A 27,219-nucleotide genomic window follows, 5' to 3' on the forward strand; every position below is an offset into this window, starting at 1 on the left:
GACTTGACTAGAATACAGTATATATAGGACTAGTTGAATAGGATGGACTAGAATACAGTATATATAGGACTAGTTGAATAGGATGGCCTTGACTAGAATACAGTATATATAGGACTAGTTGAATAGGATGGCATTGACTAGAATATAGTATATATAGGACTAGTTGAATAGGATGGCCTTGACTAGAATACAGTATATACAGGACTAGTTGAATAGGATGGCCTTGACTAGAATACAGGACTAGTTGAATAGGATGGACTTGACTAGAATACAGTATATATAGGACTAGTTGAATAGGATGGACTTGACTAGAATACAGTATATACAGGACTAGTTGAATAGGATGGACTTGACTAGAATACAGTATATACAGGACTAGTTGAATAGGATGGACTAGAATACAGTATATATAGGACTAGTTGAATAGGATGGACTAGAATACAGTATATACAGGACTAGTTGAATAGGATGCCTTGACTAGAATACAGGACTATTTGAATAGGATGGCCTTGACTAGAACACAGGACTAGTTGAATAGGATGGATTAGAATACAGTATATACAGGACTAGTTGAATAGGATGGACTAGAATACAGTATATACAGGACTAGTTGAATAGGATGGACTAGAATACAGTATATACAGGACTAGTTGAATAGGATGGCCTTGACTAGAATGGCAGTATATATAGGACTAGTTGAATAGGATGGACTAGAATACAGTATATACAGGACTAGTTGAATAGGATGGACTAGAATACAGTATATACAGGACTAGTTGAATAGGATGGCCTTGACTAGAATGCAGTATATATAGGACTAGTTGAATAGGATGGACTAGAATACAGTATATATAGGACTAGTTGAATAGGATGGACTAGAATACAGTATATCTAGGACTAGTTGAATAGGATGGACTAGAATACAGTATATATAGGACTAGTTGAATAGGATGGCCTTGACTAGAATACAGTGTATATATAGGACTAGTTGAATAGGATGGCCTTGACTAGAATACAGTGTATATATAGGACTAGTTGAATAGGATGGACTAGAATACAGTATAGATAGGACTAGTTGAATAGGATGGACTAGAATACAGTATATATAGGACTAGTTGAATAGGATGGACTAGAATACAGTATATACAGGACTAGTTGAATAGGATGGACTAGAATACAGTATATATAGGACTAGTTGAATAGGATGGACTAGAATACAGTATATATAGGACTAGTTGAATAGGATGGCCTTGACTAGAATACAGTATATATAGGACTAGTTGAATAGGATGGACTAGAATACAGTATATATAGGACTAGTTGGAATAGGATGGACTAGAATACAGTATATATAGGACTAGTTGAATAGGATGGACTAGAATACAGTATATATAGGACTAGTTGAATAGGATGGACTAGAATACAGTATATATAGGACTAGTTGAATAGGATGGACTAGAATACAGTATATATAGGACTAGTTGAATAGGATGGACTTGACTAGAATACAGTATATATAGGACTAGTTGAATAGGATGGACTAGAATACAGTATATACAGGACATGTTGAATAGGATGGACTTGACTAGAATACAGTATATACAGGACTAGTTGAATAGGTATGGACTAGAATACAGTATATATAGGACTAGTTGAATAGGATTGACTAGAATACAGTATATACAGGACTAGTTGAATAGGATGGACTAGAATACAGTATATACAGGACTAGTTGAATAGGATGGACTAGAATACAGTATATATAGGACTAGTTGAATAGGATGGCCTTGACTAGAATACAGTATATATAGGACTAGTTGAATAGGATGGACTAGAATACAGTATATACAGGACTAGTTGAATAGGATGGACTAGAATACAGTATATACAGGACTAGTTGAATAGGATGGACTAGAATACAGTATATATAGGACTAGTTGAATAGGATGGCCTTGACTAGAATACAGTATATATAGGACTAGTTGAATAGGATGGCCTTGACTAGAATACAGTATATAGGACTAGTTGAATAGGATGGCCTTGACTAGAATACAGTATATATAGGACTAGTTGAATAGGATGGCCTTGACTAGAATACAGTATATATAGGACTAGTTGAATAGGATGGCCTTGACTAGAATACAGTATATATAGGACTAGTTGAATAGGATGGACTAGAATACAGTATATATAGGACTAGTTGAATAGGATGGACTAGAATACAGTATATATAGGACTAGTTGAATAGGATGGACTAGAATACAGTATATATAGGACTAGTTGAATAGGATGGCCTTGACTAGAATACAGTATATATAGGACTAGTTGAATAGGATGGCCTTGACTAGAATACAGTATATAGGACTAGTTGAATAGGATGGCCTTGACTAGAATACAGTATATATAGGACTAGTTGAATAGGATGGCCTTGACTAGAATACAGTATATATAGGACTAGTTGAATAGGATGGCCTTGACTAGAATACAGTATATATAGGACTAGTTGAATAGGATGGACTAGAATACAGTATATATAGGACTAGTTGAATAGGATGGACTAGAATACAGTATATATAGGACTAGTTGAATAGGATGGACTAGAATACAGTATATATAGGACTAGTTGAATAGGATGGACTAGAATACAGTATATATAGGACTAGTTGAATAGGATGGACTTGACTAGAATACAGTATATATATAGGACTAGTTGAATAGGATGGCCTTGACTAGAATACAGTATATATAGGACTAGTTGAATAGGATGGACTAGAATACAGTATATACAGGACTAGTTGAATAGGATGGACTAGAATACAGTATATATAGGACTAGTTGAATAGGATGGACTAGAATACAGTATATATAGGACTAGTTGAATAGGATGGACTAGAATACAGTATATATAGGACTAGTTGAATAGGATGGACTTGACTAGAATACAGTATATATAGGACTAGTTGAATAGGATGGACTTGACTAGAATACAGTATATATAGGACTAGTTGAATAGGATGGCCTTGACTAGAATACAGTATATACAGGACTAGTTGAATGGGATGGACTAGAATACAGTATATATAGGACTAGTTGAATAGGATGGCCTTGACTAGAATACAGTATATACAGGACTAGTTGAATAGGATGGACTAGAATACAGTATATATAGGACTAGTTGAATAGGATGGACTAGAATACAGTATATATAGGACTAGTTGAATAGAATGGACTAGAATACAGTATATATAGGACTAGTTGAATAGGATGGCCTTGACTAGAATACAGTATATATAGGACTAGTTGAATAGGATGGACTAGAATACAGTATAGATAGGACTAGTTGAATAGGATGGACTAGAATACAGTATATATAGGACTAGTTGAATAGGATGGACTAGAATACAGTATATACAGGACTAGTTGAATAGGATGGACTAGAATACAGTATATATAGGACTAGTTGAATAGGATGGACTAGAATACAGTATATATAGGACTAGTTGAATAGGATGGCCTTGACTAGAATACAGTATATACAGGACTAGTTGAATAGGATGGACTTGACTAGAATACAGTATATACAGGACTAGTTGAATAGGATGGCATTGACTAGAATACAGTATATATAGGACTAGTTGAATAGGATGGACTATAATACAGTATATATAGGACTAGTTGAATAGGATGGACTAGAATACAGTATATATAGGACTAGTTGAATAGGATGGCCTTGACTAGAATACAGTATATACAGGACTAGTTGAATAGGATGAGCCTTGACTAAATACAGTATATACAGGACTAGTTGAATAGGATGGCCTTGACTAGAATACAGTATATACAGGACTAGTTGAATGGGATGGACTAGAATACAGTATATATAGGACTAGTTGAATAGGATGGCCTTGACTAGAATACAGTATATACAGGACTAGTTGAATAGGATGGACTAGAATACAGTATATATAGGACTAGTTGAATAGGATGGCCTTGACTAGAATACAGTATATATAGGACTAGTTGAATAGGATGGCCTTGACTAGAATACAGTATATATAGGACTAGTTGAATAGGATGGACTAGAATACAGTATATATAGGACTAGTTGAATAGGATGGCCTTGACTAGAATACAGGACTAGCTAAATAGGATGGCCTTGACTAGAATACAGGACTAGTTGAATAGGATGGACTTGACTAGAATACAGTATATATAGGACTAGTTGAATAGGATGGACTTGACTAGAATACAGTATATACAGGACTAGTGAATAGGATGGACTTGACTAGAATACAGTATATACAGGACTAGTTGAATAGGATGGACTAGAATACAGTATATATAGCACTAGTTGAATAGGATGGACTAGAATACAGTATATACAGGACTAGTTGAATAGGATGGCCTTGACTAGAATACAGGACTAGTTGAATAGGATGGCCTTGACTAGAATACAGGACTAGTTGAATAGGATGGACTTGACTAGAATACAGGACTAGTTGAATAGGATGGATTAGAATACAGTATATACAGGACTAGTTGAATAGGATGAGCCTTGACTAGAATACAGTATATATAGGACTAGTTGAATAGGATGGACTAGAATACAGTATATATAGGACTAGTTGAATAGGATGGCCTTGACTAGAATACAGTATATATAGGACTAGTTGAATAGGATGGACTAGAATACAGTATATATAGGACTAGTTTGAATAGGATGGCCTTGACTAGAATACAGTATATATAGGACTATTTGAATAGGATGTACTAGAATACAGTATATTAGGACTAGTTGAATCGGATGGACTAGAATACAGTATATATAGGACTAGTTGAATAGGATGGACTAGAATACAGTATATATAGGACTAGTGAATAGGATGGACTTGACTAGAATACAGTATATATAGGACTAGTTGAATAGGATGGCCTTGACTAGAATACAGTATATACAGGACTAGTTGAATGGGATGGACTAGAATACAGTATATATAGGAACTAGTTGAATAGGATGGCCTTGACTAGAATACAGTATATACAGGACTAGTTGAATAGGATGGGACTAGAATACAGTATATATAGGACTAGTTGAATAGGATGGGACTTGACTAGAATACAGTATATATAGGACTAGTTGAATAGGATGGGACTAGAATACAGTATATATAGGACTAGTTGAATAGGATGGCCTTGACTAGAATACAGTATATATAGGACTAGTGAATAGGATGGCATTGACTAGAATATAGTATATATAGGACTAGTTGAATAGGATGGCCTTGACTAGAATACAGTATATACAGGACTAGTTGAATAGGATGGCCTTGACTAGAATACAGGACTAGTTGAATAGGATGGACTTGACTAGAATACAGTATATATAGGACTAGTTGAATAGGATGGACTTGACTAGAATACAGTATATACAGGACTAGTTGAATAGGATGGACTAGAATACAGTATATATAGGACTAGTTGAATAGGATGGACTAGAATACAGTATATATAGGACTAGTTGAATAGGATGGACTAGAATACAGTATATATAGGACTAGTTGAATAGGATGGACTTGACTAGAATACAGTATGTACAGGACTAGTTGAATAGGATGGCATTGACTAGAATACAGTATATATAGGACTAGTTGAATAGGATGGACTAGAATACAGTATATATAGGACTAGTTGAATAGGATGGACTAGAATACAGTATATACAGGACTAGTTGAATAGGATGGACTAGAATACAGTATATATAGGACTAGTTGACTAGGATGGCCTTGACTAGAATACAGTATATATAGGACTAGTTGAATAGGATGGACTAGAATACAGTATATATAGGACTAGTTGAATAGGATGGCCTTGACTAGAATACAGTATATATAGGACTAGTTGAATAGGATGGACTAGAATACAGTATAGATAGGACTAGTTGAATAGGATGGACTAGAATACAGTATATATAGGACTAGTTGAATAGGATGGACTAGAATACAGTATATACAGGACTAGTTGAATAGGATGGACTAGAATACAGTATATATAGGACTAGTTGATAGGATGGACTAGAATACAGTATATATAGGACTAGTTGAATAGGATGGCCTTGACTAGAATACAGTATATACAGGACTAGTTGAATAGGATGGACTTGACTAGAATACAGTATATACAGGACTAGTTGAATAGGATGGCATTGACTAGAATACAGTATATAGGACTAGTTGAATAGGATGGACTATAATACAGTATATATAGGACTAGTTGAATAGGATGGACTAGAATACAGTATATATAGGACTAGTTGAATAGGATGGCCTTGACTAGAATACAGTATATACAGGACTAGTTGAATAGGATGAGCCTTGACTAAAATACAGTATATACAGGACTAGTTGAATAGGATGGCCTTGACTAGAATACAGTATATACAGGACTAGTTGAATGGGATGGACTAGAATACAGTATATATAGGACTAGTTGAATAGGATGGCCTTGACTAGAATACAGTATATACAGGACTAGTGAATAGGATGGACTAGAATACAGTATATATAGGACTAGTTGAATAGGATGGCCTTGACTAGAATACAGTATATATAGGACTAGTTGAATAGGATGGCCTTGACTAGAATACAGTATATATAGGACTAGTTGAATAGGATGGACTAGAATACAGTATATATAGGACTAGTTGAATAGGATGGCCTTGACTAGAATACAGGACTAGCTAAATAGGATGGCCTTGACTAGAATACAGGACTAGTTGAATAGGATGGACTTGACTAGAATACAGTATATATAGGACTAGTTGAATAGGATGGACTTGACTAGAATACAGTATATACAGGACTAGTTGAATAGGATGGACTTGACTAGAATACAGTATATACAGGACTAGTTGAATAGGATGGACTAGAATACAGTATATATAGCACTAGTTGAATAGGATGGACTAGAATACAGTATATACAGGACTAGTTGAATAGGATGGCCTTGACTAGAATACAGGACTAGTTGAATAGGATGGCCTTGACTAGAATACAGGACTAGTTGAATAGGATGGACTTGACTAGAATACAGGACTAGTTGAATAGGATGGATTAGAATACAGTATATACAGGACTAGTTGAATAGGATGAGCCTTGACTAGAATACAGTATATATAGGACTAGTTGAATAGGATGGACTAGAATACAGTATATATAGGACTAGTTGAATAGGATGGCCTTGACTAGAATACAGTATATATAGGACTAGTTGAATAGGATGGACTAGAATACAGTATATATAGGACTAGTTGAATAGGATGGCCTTGACTAGAATACAGTATATATAGGACTAGTTGAATAGGATGTACTAGAATACAGTATATATAGGACTAGTTGAATCGGATGGACTAGAATACAGTATATATAGGACTAGTTGAATAGGATGGACTAGAATACAGTATATATAGGACTAGTTGAATAGGATGGACTTGACTAGAATACAGTATATATAGGACTAGTTGAATAGGATGGCCTTGACTAGAATACAGTATATACAGGACTAGTTGAATGGGATGGACTAGAATACAGTATATATAGGACTAGTTTGAATAGGATGGCCTTGACTAGAATACAGTATATACAGGACTAGTTGAATAGGATGGACTAGAATACAGTATATATAGGACTAGTTGAAGGATGGACTTGACTAGAATACAGTTATATAGGACTAGTTGAATAGGATGGACTAGAATACAGTATATATAGGACTAGTTGAATAGGATGGACTAGAATACAGTATATATAGGACTAGTTGAATAGGATGGACTAGAATACAGTATATATAGGACTAGTTGAATAGGATGGGACTAGAATACAGTATATATAGGACTAGTTGAATAGGATGGACTAGAATACAGTATATATAGGACTAGTTGAATAGGATGGACTAGAATACAGTATATATAGGACTAGTTGAATAGGATGGACTAGAATACAGTATATATAGGACTAGTTGAATAGGATGGACTTGACTAGAATACAGTATATATAGGACTAGTTGAATAGGATGGACTTGACTAGAATACAGTATATACAGGACTAGTTGAATAGGATGGACTAGAATACAGTATATATAGGACTAGTTGAATAGGATGGACTAGAATACAGTATATATAGGACTAGTTGAATAGGATGGACTAGAATACAGTATATACAGGACTAGTTGAATAGGATGGACTAGAATACAGTATATACAGGACTAGTTGAATAGGTATATATAGGACTAGTTGAATAGGATGGACTAGAATACAGTATATATAGGACTAGTGAATAGGGATGGACTAGAATACAGTATATATAGGACTAGTTGAATAGGATGGACTAGAATCAGTATATATAGGATAGTTGAATAGGATGGCCTTACTAGAATACAGTGTATATATAGGACTAGTTGAATAGGATGGCCTTACTAGAATACAGTGTATATATAGGACTAGTTGAATAGGATGGACTAGAATACAGTATAGATAGACTAGTGAATAGGAGGACTAGAATACAGTTATATATAGGACTAGTTGAATAGGATGGACTAGAATACAGTATATACAGGACTAGTTGAATAGGATGGACTAGAATACAGTATATATAGGACTGTGAATAGGATGGACTAGAATACAGTATATATAGGACTAGTTGAATAGGATGGCCTTAGAGATACAGTATAATACAGGACTAGTTGAATAGGATGGACTAGAATACAGTATATATAGGACTAGTTGAATAGGATGGACTAGAATACAGTATATATAGGACTAGTTGAATAGGATGGACTAGAATACAGTATATATAGGACTAGTTGAATAGGATGGACTAGAATACAGTATATATAGGACTAGTTGAATAGGATGGACTAGAATACAGTATATATAGGACTAGTTGAATAGGATGGACTAGAATACAGTATATATAGGACTAGTTGAATAGGATGGACTAGAATACAGTATATATAGGACTAGTTGAATAGGATGGACTAGAATACAGTATATATAGGACTAGTTGAATAGGATGGACTAGAATACAGTATATATAGGACTAGTTGAATAGGATGGACTAGAATACAGTATATATAGGACTAGTTGAATAGGATGGACTAGAATACAGTATATATAGGACTAGTTGAATAGGATGGGACTAGAATACAGTATATATAGGACTAGTTGAATAGGATGGACTAGAATACAGTATATATAGGACTAGTTGAATAGGATGGACTAGAATACAGTATATATAGGACTAGTTGAATAGGATGGACTAGAATACAGTATATATAGGACTAGTTGAATAGGATGGACTAGAATACAGTATATATAGGACTAGTTGAATAGGATGGACTAGAATACAGTATATATAGGACTAGTTGAATAGGATGGCCTTGACTAGAATACAGTATATATAGGACTAGTTGAATAGGATGGACTAGAATACAGTATATATAGGACTAGTTGAATAGGATGGACTTGACTAGAATACAGTATATACAGGACTAGTTGAATAGGATGGACTAGAATACAGTATATATAGGACTAGTTGAATAGGATGGACTAGAATACAGTATATATAGGACTAGTTGAATAGGATGGACTAGAATACAGTATATATAGGACTAGTTGAATAGGATGGACTAGAATACAGTATATATAGGACTAGTTGAATAGGATGGCCTTGACTAGAATACAGTATATATAGGACTAGTTGAATAGGATGGACTAGAATACAGTATATATAGGACTAGTTGAATAGGATGGACTAGAATACAGTATATATAGGACTAGTTGAATAGGATGGACTAGAATACAGTATATATAGGACTAGTTGAATAGGATGGCCTTGACTAGAATACAGTATATATAGGACTAGTTGAATAGGATGCCTTGACTAGAATACAGTATATATAGGACTAGTTGAATAGGATGGCCTTGACTAGAATACAGTATATATAGGACTAGTTGAATAGGATTGACTAGAATACAGTATATATAGGACTAGTTGAATAGGATGGCCTTGACTAGAATACAGTATATATAGGACTAGTTGAATAGGATGGACTAGAATACAGTATATATAGGACTAGTTGAATAGGATGGGACTAGAATACAGTATATATAGGACTAGTTGAATAGGATGGACTAGAATACAGTATATATAGGACTAGTTGAATAGGATGGACTAGAATACAGTATATATAGGACTAGTTGAATAGGATGGACTTGACTAGAATACAGTATATATAGGACTAGTTGAATAGGATGGCCTTGACTAGAATACAGTATATATAGGACTAGTTGAATAGGATGGACTAGAATACAGTATATATAGGACTAGTTGAATAGGATGGACTAGAATACAGTATATATAGGACTAGTTGAATAGGATGGACTAGAATACAGTATATATAGGACTAGTTGAATAGGATGGACTAGAATACAGTATATATAGGACTAGTTGAATAGGATGGACTAGAATACAGTATATATAGGACTAGTTGAATAGGATGGACTAGAATACAGTATATATAGGACTAGTTGAATAGGATGGACTAGAATACAGTATATATAGGACTAGTTGAATAGGATGGACTAGAATACAGTATATACAGGACTAGTTGAATAGGATGGACTAGAATACAGTATATATAGGACTAGTTGAATAGGATGGACTAGAATACAGTATATATAGGACTAGTTGAATAGGATGGACTAGAATACAGTATATACAGGACTAGTTGAATAGGATGGACTAGAATACAGTATATATAGGACTAGTTGAATAGGATGGACTAGAATACAGTATATATAGGACTAGTTGAATAGGATGGACTAGAATACAGTATATATAGGACTAGTTGAATAGGATGGCCTTGACTAGAATACAGTATATATAGGACTAGTTGAATAGGATGGACTAGAACTACAGTATATATAGGACTAGTTGAATAGGATGGGACTAGAATACAGTATATATAGGACTAGTTGAATAGGATGGACTAGAATACAGTATATATAGGACTAGTTGAATAGGATGGACTTGACTAGAATACAGTATATATAGGACTAGTGAATAGGATGGCTGACTAGAATACAGTATATATAGGACTAGTTGAATAGGATGGACTAGAAATACAGTATATATAGGACTAGTTGAATAGGATGGACTAGAATACAGTATATATAGGGACTAGTTGAATAGGATGGCCTTGACTAGAATACAGTATATATAGGACTAGTTGAATAGGATGGACTGACTAGAATACAGTATATATAGGACTAGTTGAATAGGATGGCACTTGACTAGAATACAGTATATGACTAGTTGAATGGATGGACTAAACAGTAATATAGACTAGTGAATAGGATGGACTAGAATACAGTATATATAGGACTAGTTGAATAGGATGGGACTTGACTAGAATACAGTATATATAGACTAGTTGAATAGGATGGACTAGAATACAGTATATATAGGACTAGTTGAATAGGATGGCCTTGACTAGAATACAGTATATACAGGACTAGTTGAATAGGATGAGCCTTGACTAGAATACAGTATATACAGGACTAGTTGAATAGGATGGCCTTCTTGACTAGAATACAGTATATACAGGACTAGTTGAATAGGATGGCCTTGACTAGAATACAGGACTAGTTGAATAGGATGGCCTTGACTAGAATACAGGACTAGTTTAATAGGATGGACTTGACTAGAATACAGTATATATAGGACTAGTTGAATAGGATGGACTTGACTAGAATACAGTATATACAGGACATGTTGAATAGGATGGACTTGACTAGAATACAGTATATACAGGACTAGTTGAATAGGATGGACTAGAATACAGTATATATAGGACTAGTGAATAGGATGGACTAGAATACAGTATATACAGGACTAGTTGAATAGGATGGACTAGAATACAGTATATACAGGACTAGTTGAATAGGATGGACTAGAATACAGTATATATAGGACTAGTTGAATAGGATGGCCTTGACTAGAATACAGTATATATAGGACTAGTTGAATAGGATGGACTAGAATACAGTATATACAGGACTAGTTGAATAGGATGGACTAGAATACAGTATATACAGGACTAGTTGAATAGGATGGACTAGAATACAGTATATATAGGACTAGTTGAATAGGATGGCCTTGACTAGAATACAGTATATATAGGACTAGTTGAATAGGATGGCCTTGACTAGAATACAGTATATAGGACTAGTTGAATAGGATGGCCTTGACTAGAATACAGTATATATAGGACTAGTTGAATAGGATGGCCTTGACTAGAATACAGTATATATAGGACTAGTTGAATAGGATGGCCTTGACTAGAATACAGTATATATAGGACTAGTTGAATAGGATGGACTAGAATACAGTATATATAGGACTAGTTGAATAGGATGGACTAGAATACAGTATATATAGGACTAGTTGAATAGGATGGACTAGAATACAGTATATATAGGACTAGTTGAATAGGATGGACTAGAATACAGTATATATAGGACTAGTTGAATAGGATGGACTTGACTAGAATACAGTATATATATAGGACTAGTTGAATAGGATGGCCTTGACTAGAATACAGTGTATATATAGGACTAGTTGAATAGGATGGACTAGAATACAGTATATACAGGACTAGTGAATAGGATGGACTAGAATACAGTATATATAGGACTAGTTGAATAGGATGGACTAGAATACAGTATATATAGGACTAGTTGAATAGGATGGACTAGAATACAGTATATATAGGACTAGTTGAATAGGATGGACTAGAATACAGTATATATAGGACTAGTTGAATAGGATGGACTTGACTAGAATACAGTATATATAGGACTAGTTGAATAGGATGGACTTGACTAGAATACAGTATATATAGGACTAGTTGAATAGGATGGCCTTGACTAGAATACAGTATATACAGGACTAGTTGAATGGGATGGACTAGAATACAGTATATATAGGACTAGTTGAATAGGATGGCCTTGACTAGAATACAGTATATACAGGACTAGTTGAATAGGATGGACTAGAATACAGTATATATAGGACTAGTTGAATAGGATGGACTTGACTAGAATACAGTATATACAGGACTAGTAGTTGAATAGGATGGACTTGACTAGAATACAGTATATACAGGACTAGTTGAATAGGATGGACTTGACTATAATACAGTATATACAGGACTAGTTGAATAGGATGGCCTTGACTAGAATACAGTATATATAGGACTAGTTGAATAGGATGGCCTTGACTAGAATACAGTATATATAGGACTAGTTGAATAGGATGGACTAGAATACAGTATATATAGGACTAGTTGAATAGGATGGACTAGAATACAGTATATATAGGACTAGTTGAATAGGATGGCCTTGACTAGAATACAGTATATATAGGACTAGTTGAATAGGATGGACTAGAATACAGTATATATAGGACTAGTTGAATAGGATGGACTAGAATACAGTATATATAGGACTAGTTGAATAGGATGGACTAGAATACAGTATATACTAGGACTAGTTGAATAGGATGGACTAGAATACAGTATATACAGGACTAGTTGAATAGGATGGACTAGAATACAGTATATATAGGACCTAGTTGAATAGGATGGACTAGAATACAGTATATATAGGACCAGTTGATAGGATGGATACTAGATACAGTATACAGGACTAGTTGAATAGGATGGCATTGACTAGAATACAGTATATATAGGACTAGTTGAATAGGATGGACTAGAATACAGTATATATAGGACTAGTTGAATAGGATGGACTAGAATACAGTATATACAGGACTAGTTGAATAGGATGGACTAGAATACAGTATATATAGGACTAGTTGAATAGGATGGCCTTGACTAGAATACAGTATATATAGGACTAGTTGAATAGGATGGACTAGAATACAGTATATATAGGACTAGTTGAATAGGATGGCCTTGACTAGAATACAGTATATATAGGACTAGTTGAATAGGATGGACTAGAATACAGTATATATAGGACTAGTTGAATAGGATGGACTTGACTAGAATACAGTATATATAGGACTAGTTGAATAGGATGGCCTTGACTAGAATACAGTATATACAGGACTAGTTGAATGGGATGGACTAGAATACAGTATATATAGGACTAGTTGAATAGGATGGACTAGAATACAGTATATATAGGACTAGTTGAATAGGATGGCCTTGACTAGAATACAGTATATATAGGACTAGTTGAATAGGATGGCCTTGACTAGAATACAGTATATATAGGACTAGTTGAATAGGATGGACTAGAATACAGTATATATAGGACTAGTTGAATAGGATGGCCTTGACTAGAATACAGTAAATATAGGACTAGTTGAAAAAGATGGACTTGACTAGAATACAGTATATATAGGACTAGTTGAATAGGATGGCCTTGACTAGAATACAGTATATACAGGACTAGTGTAATGGGATGGACTAGAATACAGTATATATAGGACTAGTTGAATAGGATGGACTTGACTAGAATACAGTATATATAGGACTAGTTGAATAGGATGGACTAGAATACAGTATATATAGGACTAGTTGAATAGGATGGCCTTGACTAGAATACAGTATATACAGGACTAGTTGAATAGGATGAGCCTTGACTAGAATACAGTATATACAGGACTAGTTGAATAGGATGAGCCTTGACTAGAATACAGTATATACAGGACTAGTTGAATAGGATGGCCTTGACTAGAATACAGGACTAGTTGAATAGGATGGCCTTGACTAGAATACAGGACTAGTTTAATAGGATGGACTTGACTAGAATACAGTATATATAGGACTAGTTGAATAGGATGGACTTGACTAGAATACAGTATATACAGGACTAGTTGAATAGGATGGACTTGACTAGAATACAGTATATACAGGACTAGTTGAATAGGATGGACTAGAATACAGTATATATAGGACTAGTTGAATAGGATGGACTAGAATACAGTATATACAGGACTAGTTGAATAGGATGGCCTTGACTAGAATACAGGACTAGTTGAATAGGATGGCCTTGACTAGAACACAGGACTAGTTGAATAGGATGGACTTGACTAGAATACAGGACTAGTTGAATAGGATGGATTAGAATACAGTATATACAGGACTAGTTGAATAGGATGAGCCTTGACTAGAATACAGTATATATAGGACTAGTTGAATAGGATGGACTAGAATACAGTATATATAGGACTAGTTGAATAGGATGGCCTTGACTAGAATACAGTATATATAGGACTAGTTGAATAGGATGGACTAGAATACAGTATATATAGGACTAGTTGAATAGGATGGACTAGAATACAGTATATATAGGACTAGTTGAATAGGATGGACTAGAATACAGTATATATAGGACTAGTTGAATAGGATGGCCTTGACTAGAATACAGTATATATAGGACTAGTTGAATAGGATGGCCTTGACTAGAATACAGTATATATAGGACTAGTTGAATAGGATGGACTAGAATACAGTATATATAGGACTAGTTGAATAGGATGGACTAGAATACAGTATATATAGGACTAGTTGAATAGGATGGACTTGACTAGAATACAGTATATATAGGACTAGTTGAATAGGATGGCCTTGACTAGAATACAGTATATACAGGACTAGTTGAATGGGATGGACTGGAATACAGTATATATAGGACTAGTTGAATAGGATGGCCTTGACTAGAATACAGTATATATAGGACTAGTTGAATAGGATGGACTTGACTAGAATACAGTATATATAGGACTAGTTGAATAGGATGGACTAGAATACAGTATATATAGGACTAGTTGAATAGGATGGCCTTGACTAGAATACAGTATATATAGGACTAGTTGAATAGGATGGCCTTGACTAGAATACAGTATATATAGGACTAGTTGAATAGGATGGACTAGAATACAGTATATAGGACTAGTTGAATAGGATGGCCTTGACTAGAATACAGTATATACAGGACTAGTTGAATAGGATGAGCCTTGACTAGAATACAGTATATACAGGACTAGTTGAATAGGATGGCCTTGACTAGAATACAGTATATACAGGACTAGTTGAATAGGATGGACTAGAATACAGTATATATAGGACTAGTTGAATAGGATGGACTAGAATACATTATATACAGGACTAGTTGAATAGGATGGCCTTGACTAGAATACAGGACTATTTGAATAGGATGGCCTTGACTAGAATACAGGACTAGTTGAATAGGATGGATTAGAATACAGTATATACAGGACTAGTTGAATAGGATGAGCCTTGACTAGAATACAGTATATATAGGACTAGTTGAATAGGATGGACTAGAATACAGTATATATAGGACTAGTTGAATAGGATGAGCCTTGACTAGAATACAGTATATACAGGACTAGTTCAAATCAAATCAAATGTATTTATATAGCCCTTCGTACATCAGCTGATATCTCAAAGTGCTGTACAGAAACCCAGCCTAAAACCCCAAACAGCAAGCAATGCAGGTGTAGAAGCACGGTGGCTAGGAAAAACTCCCTAGAAAGGCCAATACCTAGGAAGAAACCTAGAGAGGAACCAGGCTATGTGGGCTGGCCAGTCCTCTTCTGGCTGTGCCGGGTGGAGATTATAACAGAACATGGCCAAGATGTTCAAATGTTCATAAATGACCAGCATGGTCGAATAATAATAAGGCAGAACAGTTGAAACTGGAGCAGCAGCACAGTCAGGTGGACTGGGGACAGCAAGGAGTCATCATGTAAGGTAGTCCTGGGGCATGGTCCTAGGGCTCAGGTCAGTTGAAACTGGAACAGCAGCATGGCCAGGTGGACTGGGGACAGCAAGGAGTCATCATGTCAGGTAGTCCTGGGGCATGGTCCTAGGGCTCAGGTCCTCCGAGAGAGAGAAAGAAAGAGAGAAGGAGAGAATTAGAGAACGCACACTTAGATTCACACAGGACACCGAATAGGACAGGAGAAGTACTCCAGATATAACAAACTGACCCCAGCCCCCCGACACATAAACTACTGCAGCATAAATACTGGAGGCTGAGACAGGAGGGGTCAGGAGACACTGTGGCCCCATCCGAGGACACCCCCGGACAGGGCCAAACAGGAAGGATATAACCCCACCCACTTTGCCAAAGCACAGCCCCCACACCACTAGAGGGATATCTTCAACCACCAACTTACCATCCTGAGACAAGGCTGAGTATAGCCCACAAAGATCTCCGCCACGGCACAACCCAAGGGGGGGGGCGCCAACCCAGACAGGATGACCACAACAGTGAATCAACCCACTCAGGTGACGCACCCCCTCCAGGGACGGCATGAGAGAGCCCCAGCAAGCCAGTGACTCAGCCCCTGTAATAGGGTTAGAGGCAGAGAATGAGGGGAACCGGCCAGGCAGAGACAGCAAGGGCGTTGAAAGTTGAATAGGATGGCCTTGACTAGAATACAGTATATACATATGAAGTGGTTAAAACAGTATGTAAACATTATTAAAGTGACCAGTGTTCCATGTTTATGTACAAAGGGCAGCCGTCTCTAAGGTGCATGGTAGCGCAACCGGGTGGTAGTCAGCTAGTGACAAGTTCAGGGCAGGGTACTGGGTGGAGGCCGGCTAGTGATGGCTATATAACAGTTTGATGGCCTTGAGAGAGAAGCTGTACTGACCTCGCCTTCTGGATGATAGCGGTGTGAACAGGCCGTGGCTCGGGTGGTTGATGAACGTGATGATCTTTTTGGCCAACCTGTGACATTGGGTGCTGTCAGTGTCTTGGAGGGCAGGCATTGTGCCCCGGTGATGCATTGGGCAGACCTCACCACCCTCTGGAGAGCCCTGAAGTTGTGAATGGTGCAGTTACCATACCAGGCGGTGATTCAGCCAGACCGGATGCTCTCAATGGTGCATCTGTAAAAGTTTGTGGGTCTTAGGGGCCAAGCTGAATTTCTTCAACCTCCTGAGGTTGAAGAGGTGCTGTTCAGTCTTCTTCACCACACTGTCTGTGTGGATGGAAATCTTGCTTGTTTGTAGGTGACCAAATACTTATTTTCCACCATAATTTGCAAATCAATTCATAAAAAATCCTACAATGTGATTTTCTGGATTTTTTTTCCCTCATTTTGTCTGTCATAGTTGAAGTGTACCTATGAGGAAAATTACAGGCCTCTCTCATATTTTTAAGTGGGAGAGCTTGCACAATTGGTGGCTGACTAAATACTTTTTGCCCCACTGTATATATATACCACTTCCATATGAAAAATCTGCCAAAGTGATTGAAAATGTTGTGGAAAGTAGTGATCAGTGATGCACTTCGGGAGAAATGCAAAATTACAAGTATGCACCAATCAATCAGAGATTCAGACTAAAGTAATAAAATGTTTGGTCTAATGATATTCTATGTAAAATACTTCCTGTGGTCACCAGGACAGAGCTAGTCCGTCCCCCTCCACCCTGCCGGAGTCCCTGGGTCACAACTCTCCTGGTAGCTCCTTACTGCTGGGTCTGAAGAGGGTTTCTGTGAGGCTGGTCGACTGCAGGAAAACAGCAGGGCAGAGTGGAACTGTGAGAGAAGGACATGAGGAGGGTGATTTGATTTCATCAAGTAAGAACAATGGGGGGGTGGGTTAGACTACAATCTGCTTCTGCAACTTCTGTTAATTCATTCATAAACAGTAAACACTCAGTGGCCAGTAAATTATCGATCCAGTTTTGTGAATGGAGGGGGTGTACCTAATAAACTGACCAATGAGTGTATATTGATGATAAAGACAGCAGGTTGTCTAGTAGTTAAAAGCATTGGGCCACTAATTGAAAAGTTGCTTGTTCAAATCTCTGAGCCAACTAGGTAAAAAATCTGTCTGTGTGCCCTTGAGAAAGGTACAAAACCCTAAATGCTCCTGTAAGTCGCTCTAGAGAAAAGCGTCTGCTAAATAACAAAAATAAAGTGTTTATGGACCCATATTTCCAAAACCTATTATTCAGTGTCTTTGTTTCACAGGTGACACCCCTAACCGTCGTTCTCTCAGTGGGAGGAGCTTATCATCTGGGGAGCCTCAACAACATGTTACTGACGTGACAGAGAAGAGTCTCTCCAGATCAGAACACCTCAAGAAACACCAGCAGAGATGTAGAGGGAAGAAACCTCACCACTACTGCTTTGACTGTGGAAAGAGTTTCACTAGCAGGAGTGGCTTCATTATGCACCAGCGGATTCACACCCGAGAGAAACCGTACTGCTGCTCTCAGTGTGGGAAGAGTTTCACCTGTGCAGGAGGTCTTAAAGTACACCAAAGAATCCATACTGGAGAGAAGCCTTACAGCTGCCCAGAATGTGGGAAGTGTTTTACTGCTTCTAACGCCTTCAAATATCATCTGCGAATTCATACAGGGGAGCGGCCTTACCCCTGCCTTGATTGTGGAAAGAGCTTCAACCAGTCATGCAACCTGACGACACACAAGCTAACACACACTGGAGTGAAGCCTTATAGCTGTGATCAGTGTGGGAAGAGCTTCAATCAGGCAGTCCACCTGACGACACACAAGCTAACACACACTGGAGTGAAGCCTTACAGCTGTGATCAGTGTGGAAAGCGCTTTGCTGTAGCTTCCACCCTGAATAGACACCAGGTAACACACACAGGAGTTAAGCCTTATAGCTGTGATCACTGTGGGAAGAGCTTCTCTGTAGTTTCCTCCCTGATTAGACACCAGGCAACACACACTGGAGAGAGAACTTTTGTCTGTCTATGTGGTAAGAGCTTTGCTCTAGCTTCCACCCTAACTACACATCAGCGAACACACACTGGAGAGAAACCTTATAGCTGTGATCAGTGTGGAAAGAGCTTTGCTGTATCAGAAAAACTAACTATACACCAGCGAACACACACAGGAGAAAAGCCTTATAGCTGTGATCAGTGTGGGAAGAGCTTCAGTCAATCAGTACACCTGAATACACACCAGCGAACACACACAGGAGAGAATCCTTATAGCTGTGATCAGTGTGGGAAGAGCTTCAGTCAATCAGTACACCTGAATTCACACCAGCGAACACACACAGGAGAGAAACCTTACTGCTGTGAGCATTGTGGAAAGAGTTTCAGTCAATCAGGGAGCCTAAATTCACACCAGCGAACACACACTGGAGAGAAACCCTATGTCTGTTTTTGTGGGAAGAGCTTTGCTCATTTAGGGCCAATGAAAAAACACCAGAAAGCAAAAATGTGCCGTATTTCATCTTCCGATCCGACACCGGTTCCAGATCCCTAAATAAAGGATCAATAGAAAACATATATTGAACAGTCATATCCATCTCTTTCTTGCTCTGCTTTCTTAACACTGTGAACAAGGCAGGTCCTACAGGCCCTAGTTTTGTCGCACCTTGACTACTGTTCAGTCGTGTGGTGAGATGCCACTAAAAAAGACTTAGGAAAATTGCATTTGGCTCAGAACAGGGCAGCACGGCTGACCCTTAGATGTACACAGAGAGATAATATTAATAATATGCATATCAATCTCTCCTTGCTCAAAGTGGAGGAGAGATTGACTTCCTCACTGCTTGTATTTATGAGAGGTATTAACATGTTAAATGCACCGAGCTGTCTGTTTGAACTACTGGCACACAGCTCGGACACCCATGCATACCTTACAAGACATGCCACAGGAGGTCTCGTCACAGTCCGCAAGTCCAGAACAGACTATGGGGAGTGCACAGTACTACATAGAGCCATGACTACATAGAACTCTATTCCACATCAAATAACTGATGCAGTAAAATTAGATTTAAAAAGCAGATTAAAGCAACACAGACACGCGATAACATACACATGGATTTAGTACTGTAGATATGTGGCAGTGGTGGAGTAGGGCCCTGATGGCACACAGTGTGTTGTGAAATCTGTTAATATTTTGTAATTGTTTTTTAAATTGTAAACTGCCTTAATCTCAATTGTCTCAAGGCTTAAAAATCAATTTTTAACCTGTCTTCTCCCCTTCATCTACATTGATTTGAAGTGGCTTTAACAAGTGACATCAATAAGTGATCACATCTTTCACTTGGATTCACCTGTTCAGTCTATGTCATGGAAAGAGCAGGTGATCATAATGTTTTGTCCACTCAGTGTATGTCCATTAATATGTTATTAATATGTCAAGTCATAAAAATGTTAATTCATCACTACATGCAAATATGAACTGGCCAGCTACAATTTTTTGGGTTGTAAGCAAATCACAATATCCAGAATTCATAGCGATTTCAGGACTTGGAGTACCGCCCTGTGAAGGTGTATCCAGTTGATGTGAGAAAAATGTCTGTTTGTAGCTTTCAACCAGAGGATTTTGAAACAGAACTGAATTCTCAACTCTTGGGGTTGCCATGTCGTTGAACGTTGAAAAGTGATTCTATTCTATCAAATTATTTTTCCTCTCTTTCATCTCAAAGATGAAGGCATCCAGTCAGCTAACATCAGCACAGCAGAAAAAAGAAAAATCTGAGGTAGCTAACGAACTACATTTGTATATCTAAACCAAAATCTAGCTACCTTTCCTGATACGCTGGCTAGACATTCCAAAGCATATCAATGTAATTAGCCAGATAACAGCTGGCAATGTGATTTGTAACTTTGCAAGCTCGTTAGGTATTAGTAAGGAGGGGATTATGTGGGTGACTGACTGGTGTCTGGGGGGGTCAGGGGAGGAAGAGAAGCATCATCCTCAGTGGTTTTTCAGAAAAAGAATGTTTAAAACATTTTAAGTTATCCTTTTTAGATGAAAACTATACTAAATATAATCATGTTACCAAGTAATTTATTAAAACATACTATTTTGCAATTAAGGTCTACAGTAGCCTCATCAGCACTCTGTAGGGTAGCACCATGGTGTAGCTGGAAGACAGCTAGCTTCCGTCCTCCTCTGGGTACAATGACTTCAATACAAAACCTAGGAGGCTCATGGTTCTCACCACCTTCCATAGACTTACAGAGTAATTATGACAACTTCTGGAGGATGTCCTCCAACCTATCAGAGCTCTTGCAGCATGAACTGACATGGGGTTGTGTGTTTTTAATGAGTGTAGGGGGCAGCTGCTGAAAAGTACCTGTACAAGATTTTACTGCAGAAGAGATATGATGTTTTGAGATTACAAAATATATATATATTCTGAAATAGTTGTAGGGTTGGTTGGTGGTGCAATTAAATGTCTGTGTCACATGTTACGTGATTGAAAACACCCACTACTGTAGAGTAGAGTAGTTCACTTTTTGGCCTATCCCTCTGTACTGGTATATCTCTACTACTCTCACCACTCCTCCCTCTGTACGGGTATATCTCTACTACTCTCACCACTCCTCCCCCTTAACCCATCTTCCTCTACTTTCTTCACTGCCTCAGCATATGACAACTTCTGCTCTACTCTAACCCTGGAAACCCCAACCTGCCTCTCTCTCACACAGGACATTTCTGATCCCCAGCTCCATGGGCACCCCTACAATTAACACATTCCACTACTTTCCCCAATGCTACACATTCCTTTGTCTCATGCCCTTCTGCACACTTCTCAAACCTTGGACCCTCCCTACTACACACTGCTGCCACATAGGAACACCTTGGAACCTCCCTACTACACATTGACACCTGTAACATCTTAATGTATTCGGCACATAAGCTCGTACAGGATAACTTGTATATCCTAACTTCACTTTGTCGGGCAAAGACTCAACTTCAAAACTCGAAAGAACAGACAATGACTCTTCTGTTTCCCCACTCTTGCCACCCTGTCTGCGTCGCATCAAATGACGAGCATCACATATATCGGGAATCTTTCCCCTCAGCTGGTCCGCGTTTATATCTACTGCTACCCCAGTTATCACCCCTTTCATTAGTGCCCCTTTCTTGAGAAGAAACCATTCACTTTTCTTGCCTCCATTCGTTTTACTTCGAGCTCATTCTTCCTCTACCCAACAGAAATACAAACAATTATCATGAGACAACTTTTAGTTACCTACCCCCTCCGATTCCACATGACCCAACTCTTTTTTTCACCCACCGTGAAACCACAAATGGATCAGCCAAAAGGCAAGAGTCCACTTTTTCCATAAACTTCACTCCTACTGTCAGACTCTTCCTCATCCTCGGTGTATACCTCGGTCTCCGATAACTTTACCACACCTTCCACTTCCATTTCTTCTCCTGTCTTCAGCTCACTCTGCTTACACTTTCTACCATTCTTCTTTGACAAACCATCTCCCTTTTTTCCCCACCATTTTTATCCAAATCGAGCTCACCCTCTTCCCTCACTCTCTTAGACCTCTTTCTCCCTCTTTTTCCCTCCATTCCTCCTCCATTTTCCAAGTACACATCTCCTTATGATAATACTGCCGCTCCATCCCTGACACCCATCTTGTACTTTCTCTAGGGACTCCATTTTCCCCCTGACCCCATATTGACAAATTAGATTTTTTTTTTTGTGGATGTCTTTCTGGCTTCAAAACAAACACCACAGTCATTCGTTTTATGATTATTTCCAATCCCGTGTATCAAATGCTGGACCCACTCACCTGTTTAACCTTGCTTGCTACCATCTGTATATCTATAATCCCATGTATTAACGTTAATCTGTTTTTGTAGTTAAAATAATTTATCGTCTCCACTTTCCTCTCTTCCTCTCTCTCCACTTTCCTCTCTTCCTCTCTCTCCACTTTCCTCTCTTCCTCTCTCTCCACCTTCCTCTCTCTCCACCTTCCTCTCTCTCCACCTTCCTCTCTCTCCACCTTCCTCTCTCTCCACTTTCCTCTCTTCCTCTCTCTCCACTTTCCTCTCTTCCTCTCTCTCCACTTTCCTCTCTTCCTCTCTCTCCACTTTCCTCTCTTCCTCTCTCTCCACTTTCCTCTCTTCCTCTCTCTCCACTTTCCTCTCTTCCTCTCTCTCCACTTTCCTCTCTTCCTCTCTCTCTCTCCTCTCTCCACTAAAAATCAAATCAAATTTTATTGGTCACATACACATGGTTGGCAGATGTTAATGCGAGTGTAGAGAAATGCTTGTGCTTCTAGTTCCGACAGTGCAGTAACATCTAACAAGTAATCTAACAATTCCCCAACAACTACCTAATAGACACAATTCTAAAGGGGTGAATGAGAATATGTACATATAAATATATAGATGAGCAATGGCCGAGCGGCATAGGTAAGGTGCAAAAATACAGTATACACATGTGATAGGAGTAATGTAAGATATGTAAACATTATTTAAAGTGGCATTGTTTAAAGTGACTAGTGATTGGGTCTCAATGTAGGCAGCAGCCTCTCGGAGTTAGTGATTGCTGTTTAGCAGTCTGATGGCCTTGAGATTGAAAACACTGTAAACTGATGATTTTTTAGATGAGGATGCTGTTACAGTAACAAGTGAATCTTGAGCAATGTTACATGGGGCAGAAATTGCACCAGGCTACACCAATACCTTTTTACTGTAGGCTTCTGCTACATGTTACAATACCCCCATATCTGATGGTTTCTTCTATGTATGTACTGTATAAGGATACTGAAACTATGAGACTGACATTTTCTCAGCATGCTCCAAGTGGGATAACTAGCACCAGTAGTTCTGGTGTTTAGGTTTTGCGTCACTGGCTATTTGAACAAGTCATGATTTCGCAGGTGTTACCATCTTTCACATGTTGGAAGAGGACATTCAGCCTGTATCATGAAAGAGCGGGTCGAGCTCCTCGTTACGGATCTTCTCCTTGTTCTACCATCTGTTAAACCATCTGTTTACCTAATAAACTGGCCACTGAGTGTATATTGATAAGGGTGGCAGGTAGTCTAATGGTTAAGAGCGTTGGGCCACTAATCGAAAGGTTGCTGGTTCGAATCTTTGAGCCGACTAGGTGAAACATCTGTCTGTGCCCTTGAGCAAGGTACTTAATAACCCTAATTGCTCCTGTAAATTGCTCTGAATAAGAGCTTCTGCTAAATAACAAAACAGTTAAAACGTGTTATCGTATTTGTTAATGGACCCACATTTGCAAAACCGGTCTATTCAATGTCTTTGTTTCACAGGGGACTCTCCTAACCGTCGCGCTCTCAGTGGGAGGGGCTTATCACCTGGTGCGCTTCAACCACATCATGTTGCTGACGAGACAGAAAAGAGTCTCTCCAGATCAGAACACCTCAAGAAACACCAGCAGAGACGTACAGGGAAGAAACCTCACCACTGCTGCTCTGACTGTGGGAAGAGTTATGCTGTAGTTTCCATCCTGAATAGACACCATTGAACACACACTGGAGAGACACCTTGGATATATGTGGGAAGAGCTTTGTTAATTTAGGACCAATGAGACAACACCAAAAAGCACAAACATGGCTTATTTCATCTCCCATCTATCCAACACCAGGGGCATGTTGCACAAAAGTAGAATTAAGACATCCGGGATAAATGACTCAGCTGAGCTCAATGAAGCCAAAACATGTGCGTCCAGGCTTAATTGGTTGCACAAAGACCAAGCCAGGATGAGCAGACACGGATTCATTAAGCCAGGTGAAACCAATCCTGGATAGGTGCGCGCTCACGGCTCACTCAAATAGACCCCGCCACAGATCACAGATTAACTGATTTACCATGGCAACTAGAGCCGCGTATTTTTCCCCGTCGGAAGCACAAATCCTCATGGAGGCATACGAGGAGGTAAAAGATATAATTAAGAAGAAAGGCAACAACGCCACAGTGATAAAGCAAAGAGAAAAAGCGTGGCAAAGTATTGCAGACCGCCTGAATGCGTAAGTAGTGCACAATTACACACTCACCGCTCCGCTGAAACATCACAATTACAATTCAAATATTTAATTCACATCTCAAAAAATGCAGTTGTACTGTAATTATGAAACGGTTACATTTTTTATTGAAATGCACTGCAGATATGAGTGAAATTGTGTAAAGTAACTCCATCACACTGTATAAAGCTATGATACATTTTTTGATATTTTTACTGAAAACAAGACAAAAATACCAAGTAATTTTTTGCAGTGTGACTCCATTAAATGTGTGTGTGTGTAGATTAAACATGAACGGGCCAAAACGGACATGGCAGCAGGTCAAAATCAAATACAAGAACATTCTGCAGAATGGTATGGTCCCTGACTAATATTTAACAAAGCACAAGCATATATTGTACCCAGAAGGTGCCTGCTCACACATTGTCTGTACTGTTTTAGCAGTGAAAAAGAATACCCACAGACAAGGCACGGGTGGTGGGTCACCAAAGGCTGACCTTACCCCAGCAGAGGACATGGCCTTGGAGCTAAATAAAGGCAGGCCCGTCTTAGAGGGGATCCCTGGGGGGAAAGAGACGAGCATAGGTTCCTCCCAAGATGCCACCCGCTTCATTCAAGGTATGTCCTTCCATCTCTACATGGGATACAACCACATTCATATTGAATCAATTTGGACTGTCTGACTTTGGTTTACCTATTGCCTTGCAGTGTCTGGCAGCACTGTGTTCCTGTTAGAGCCACCAGCACAAGCACCAGACGATGCTGATCCAGTGAGTACTCCATCAAAGGCATACTGTAGGCCTGGCATGTCTTGTCTACTAGCTTCAATATGAATCCGATTAAATGTGATAGGGTGAAGGCCCCAGTGCAGCAGCAACAGCACATGATGGAGACGATGATGAGGAGGAGACCATCTCTCTGGATTCCAGAAGGCATGAGGTATCATGTTAAGACTGTGAAAGTACTATTTACTCTACAATGGTGAGGAGTCCTCATCAAAATCAAAAAATCTAATTTCTTTTACAGGACCCAGATGCTATACAGTGGGAAAACCAGCCTGGCAACATAGTGCGTATTAATAAAAGGACACCACATCCTGCCAAATTCCAGCTGCGCTAATTGTATTGTGTTCACAGAGCTCACAAGCTATCAGAAAGTTGTATGGCAACCACCTCCGGCGCCAAATAGAACTGGCAGACATAGACATTCAGTACAAGAAGAAAAAGATGGAAAATCTTGCACTGGAGTTCGAAATAAAAAAGAGGACAATTAGGAAACTGGACCTTGAAATAAAAAAACTTGAGAGGGAGGTGAGATATGCCTTCAATGTACACTGTATGCTAACTGTAACACAAATGTA

General features: G+C 38.2%; 1 protein-coding gene across 2 annotated transcripts in view; it reads left to right on the forward strand.

Moving 5' to 3' along the window:
- Nucleotides 1-25,865, forward strand: part of LOC116353017 (zinc finger protein 2 homolog) — a 58,359-nt gene extending 32,494 nt beyond the window's left edge. Inside the window, exons 2-4 of one of the 2 annotated variants that reach the window (XM_031822119.1) lie at nt 18,526-18,703; nt 19,100-19,728; nt 25,149-25,865. In XM_031822119.1, coding sequence (XP_031677979.1) covers nt 18,526-18,703; nt 19,100-19,728; nt 25,149-25,337 — 996 coding nt within the window. In that variant the 3' untranslated portion in view covers nt 25,338-25,865. Of the gene's footprint in view, nt 1-18,525; nt 18,704-19,099; nt 20,391-25,148 lie in introns of those variants that run through there. The other variant, XM_031822118.1, reaches the window with a different exon arrangement.
- Nucleotides 25,866-27,219: the final 1,354 nt, after the last annotated feature.

This window comes from Oncorhynchus kisutch, unplaced genomic scaffold, assembly GCF_002021735.2.
Source record: "Oncorhynchus kisutch isolate 150728-3 unplaced genomic scaffold, Okis_V2 scaffold4072, whole genome shotgun sequence".
NCBI lineage: Eukaryota > Metazoa > Chordata > Actinopteri > Salmoniformes > Salmonidae > Oncorhynchus > Oncorhynchus kisutch.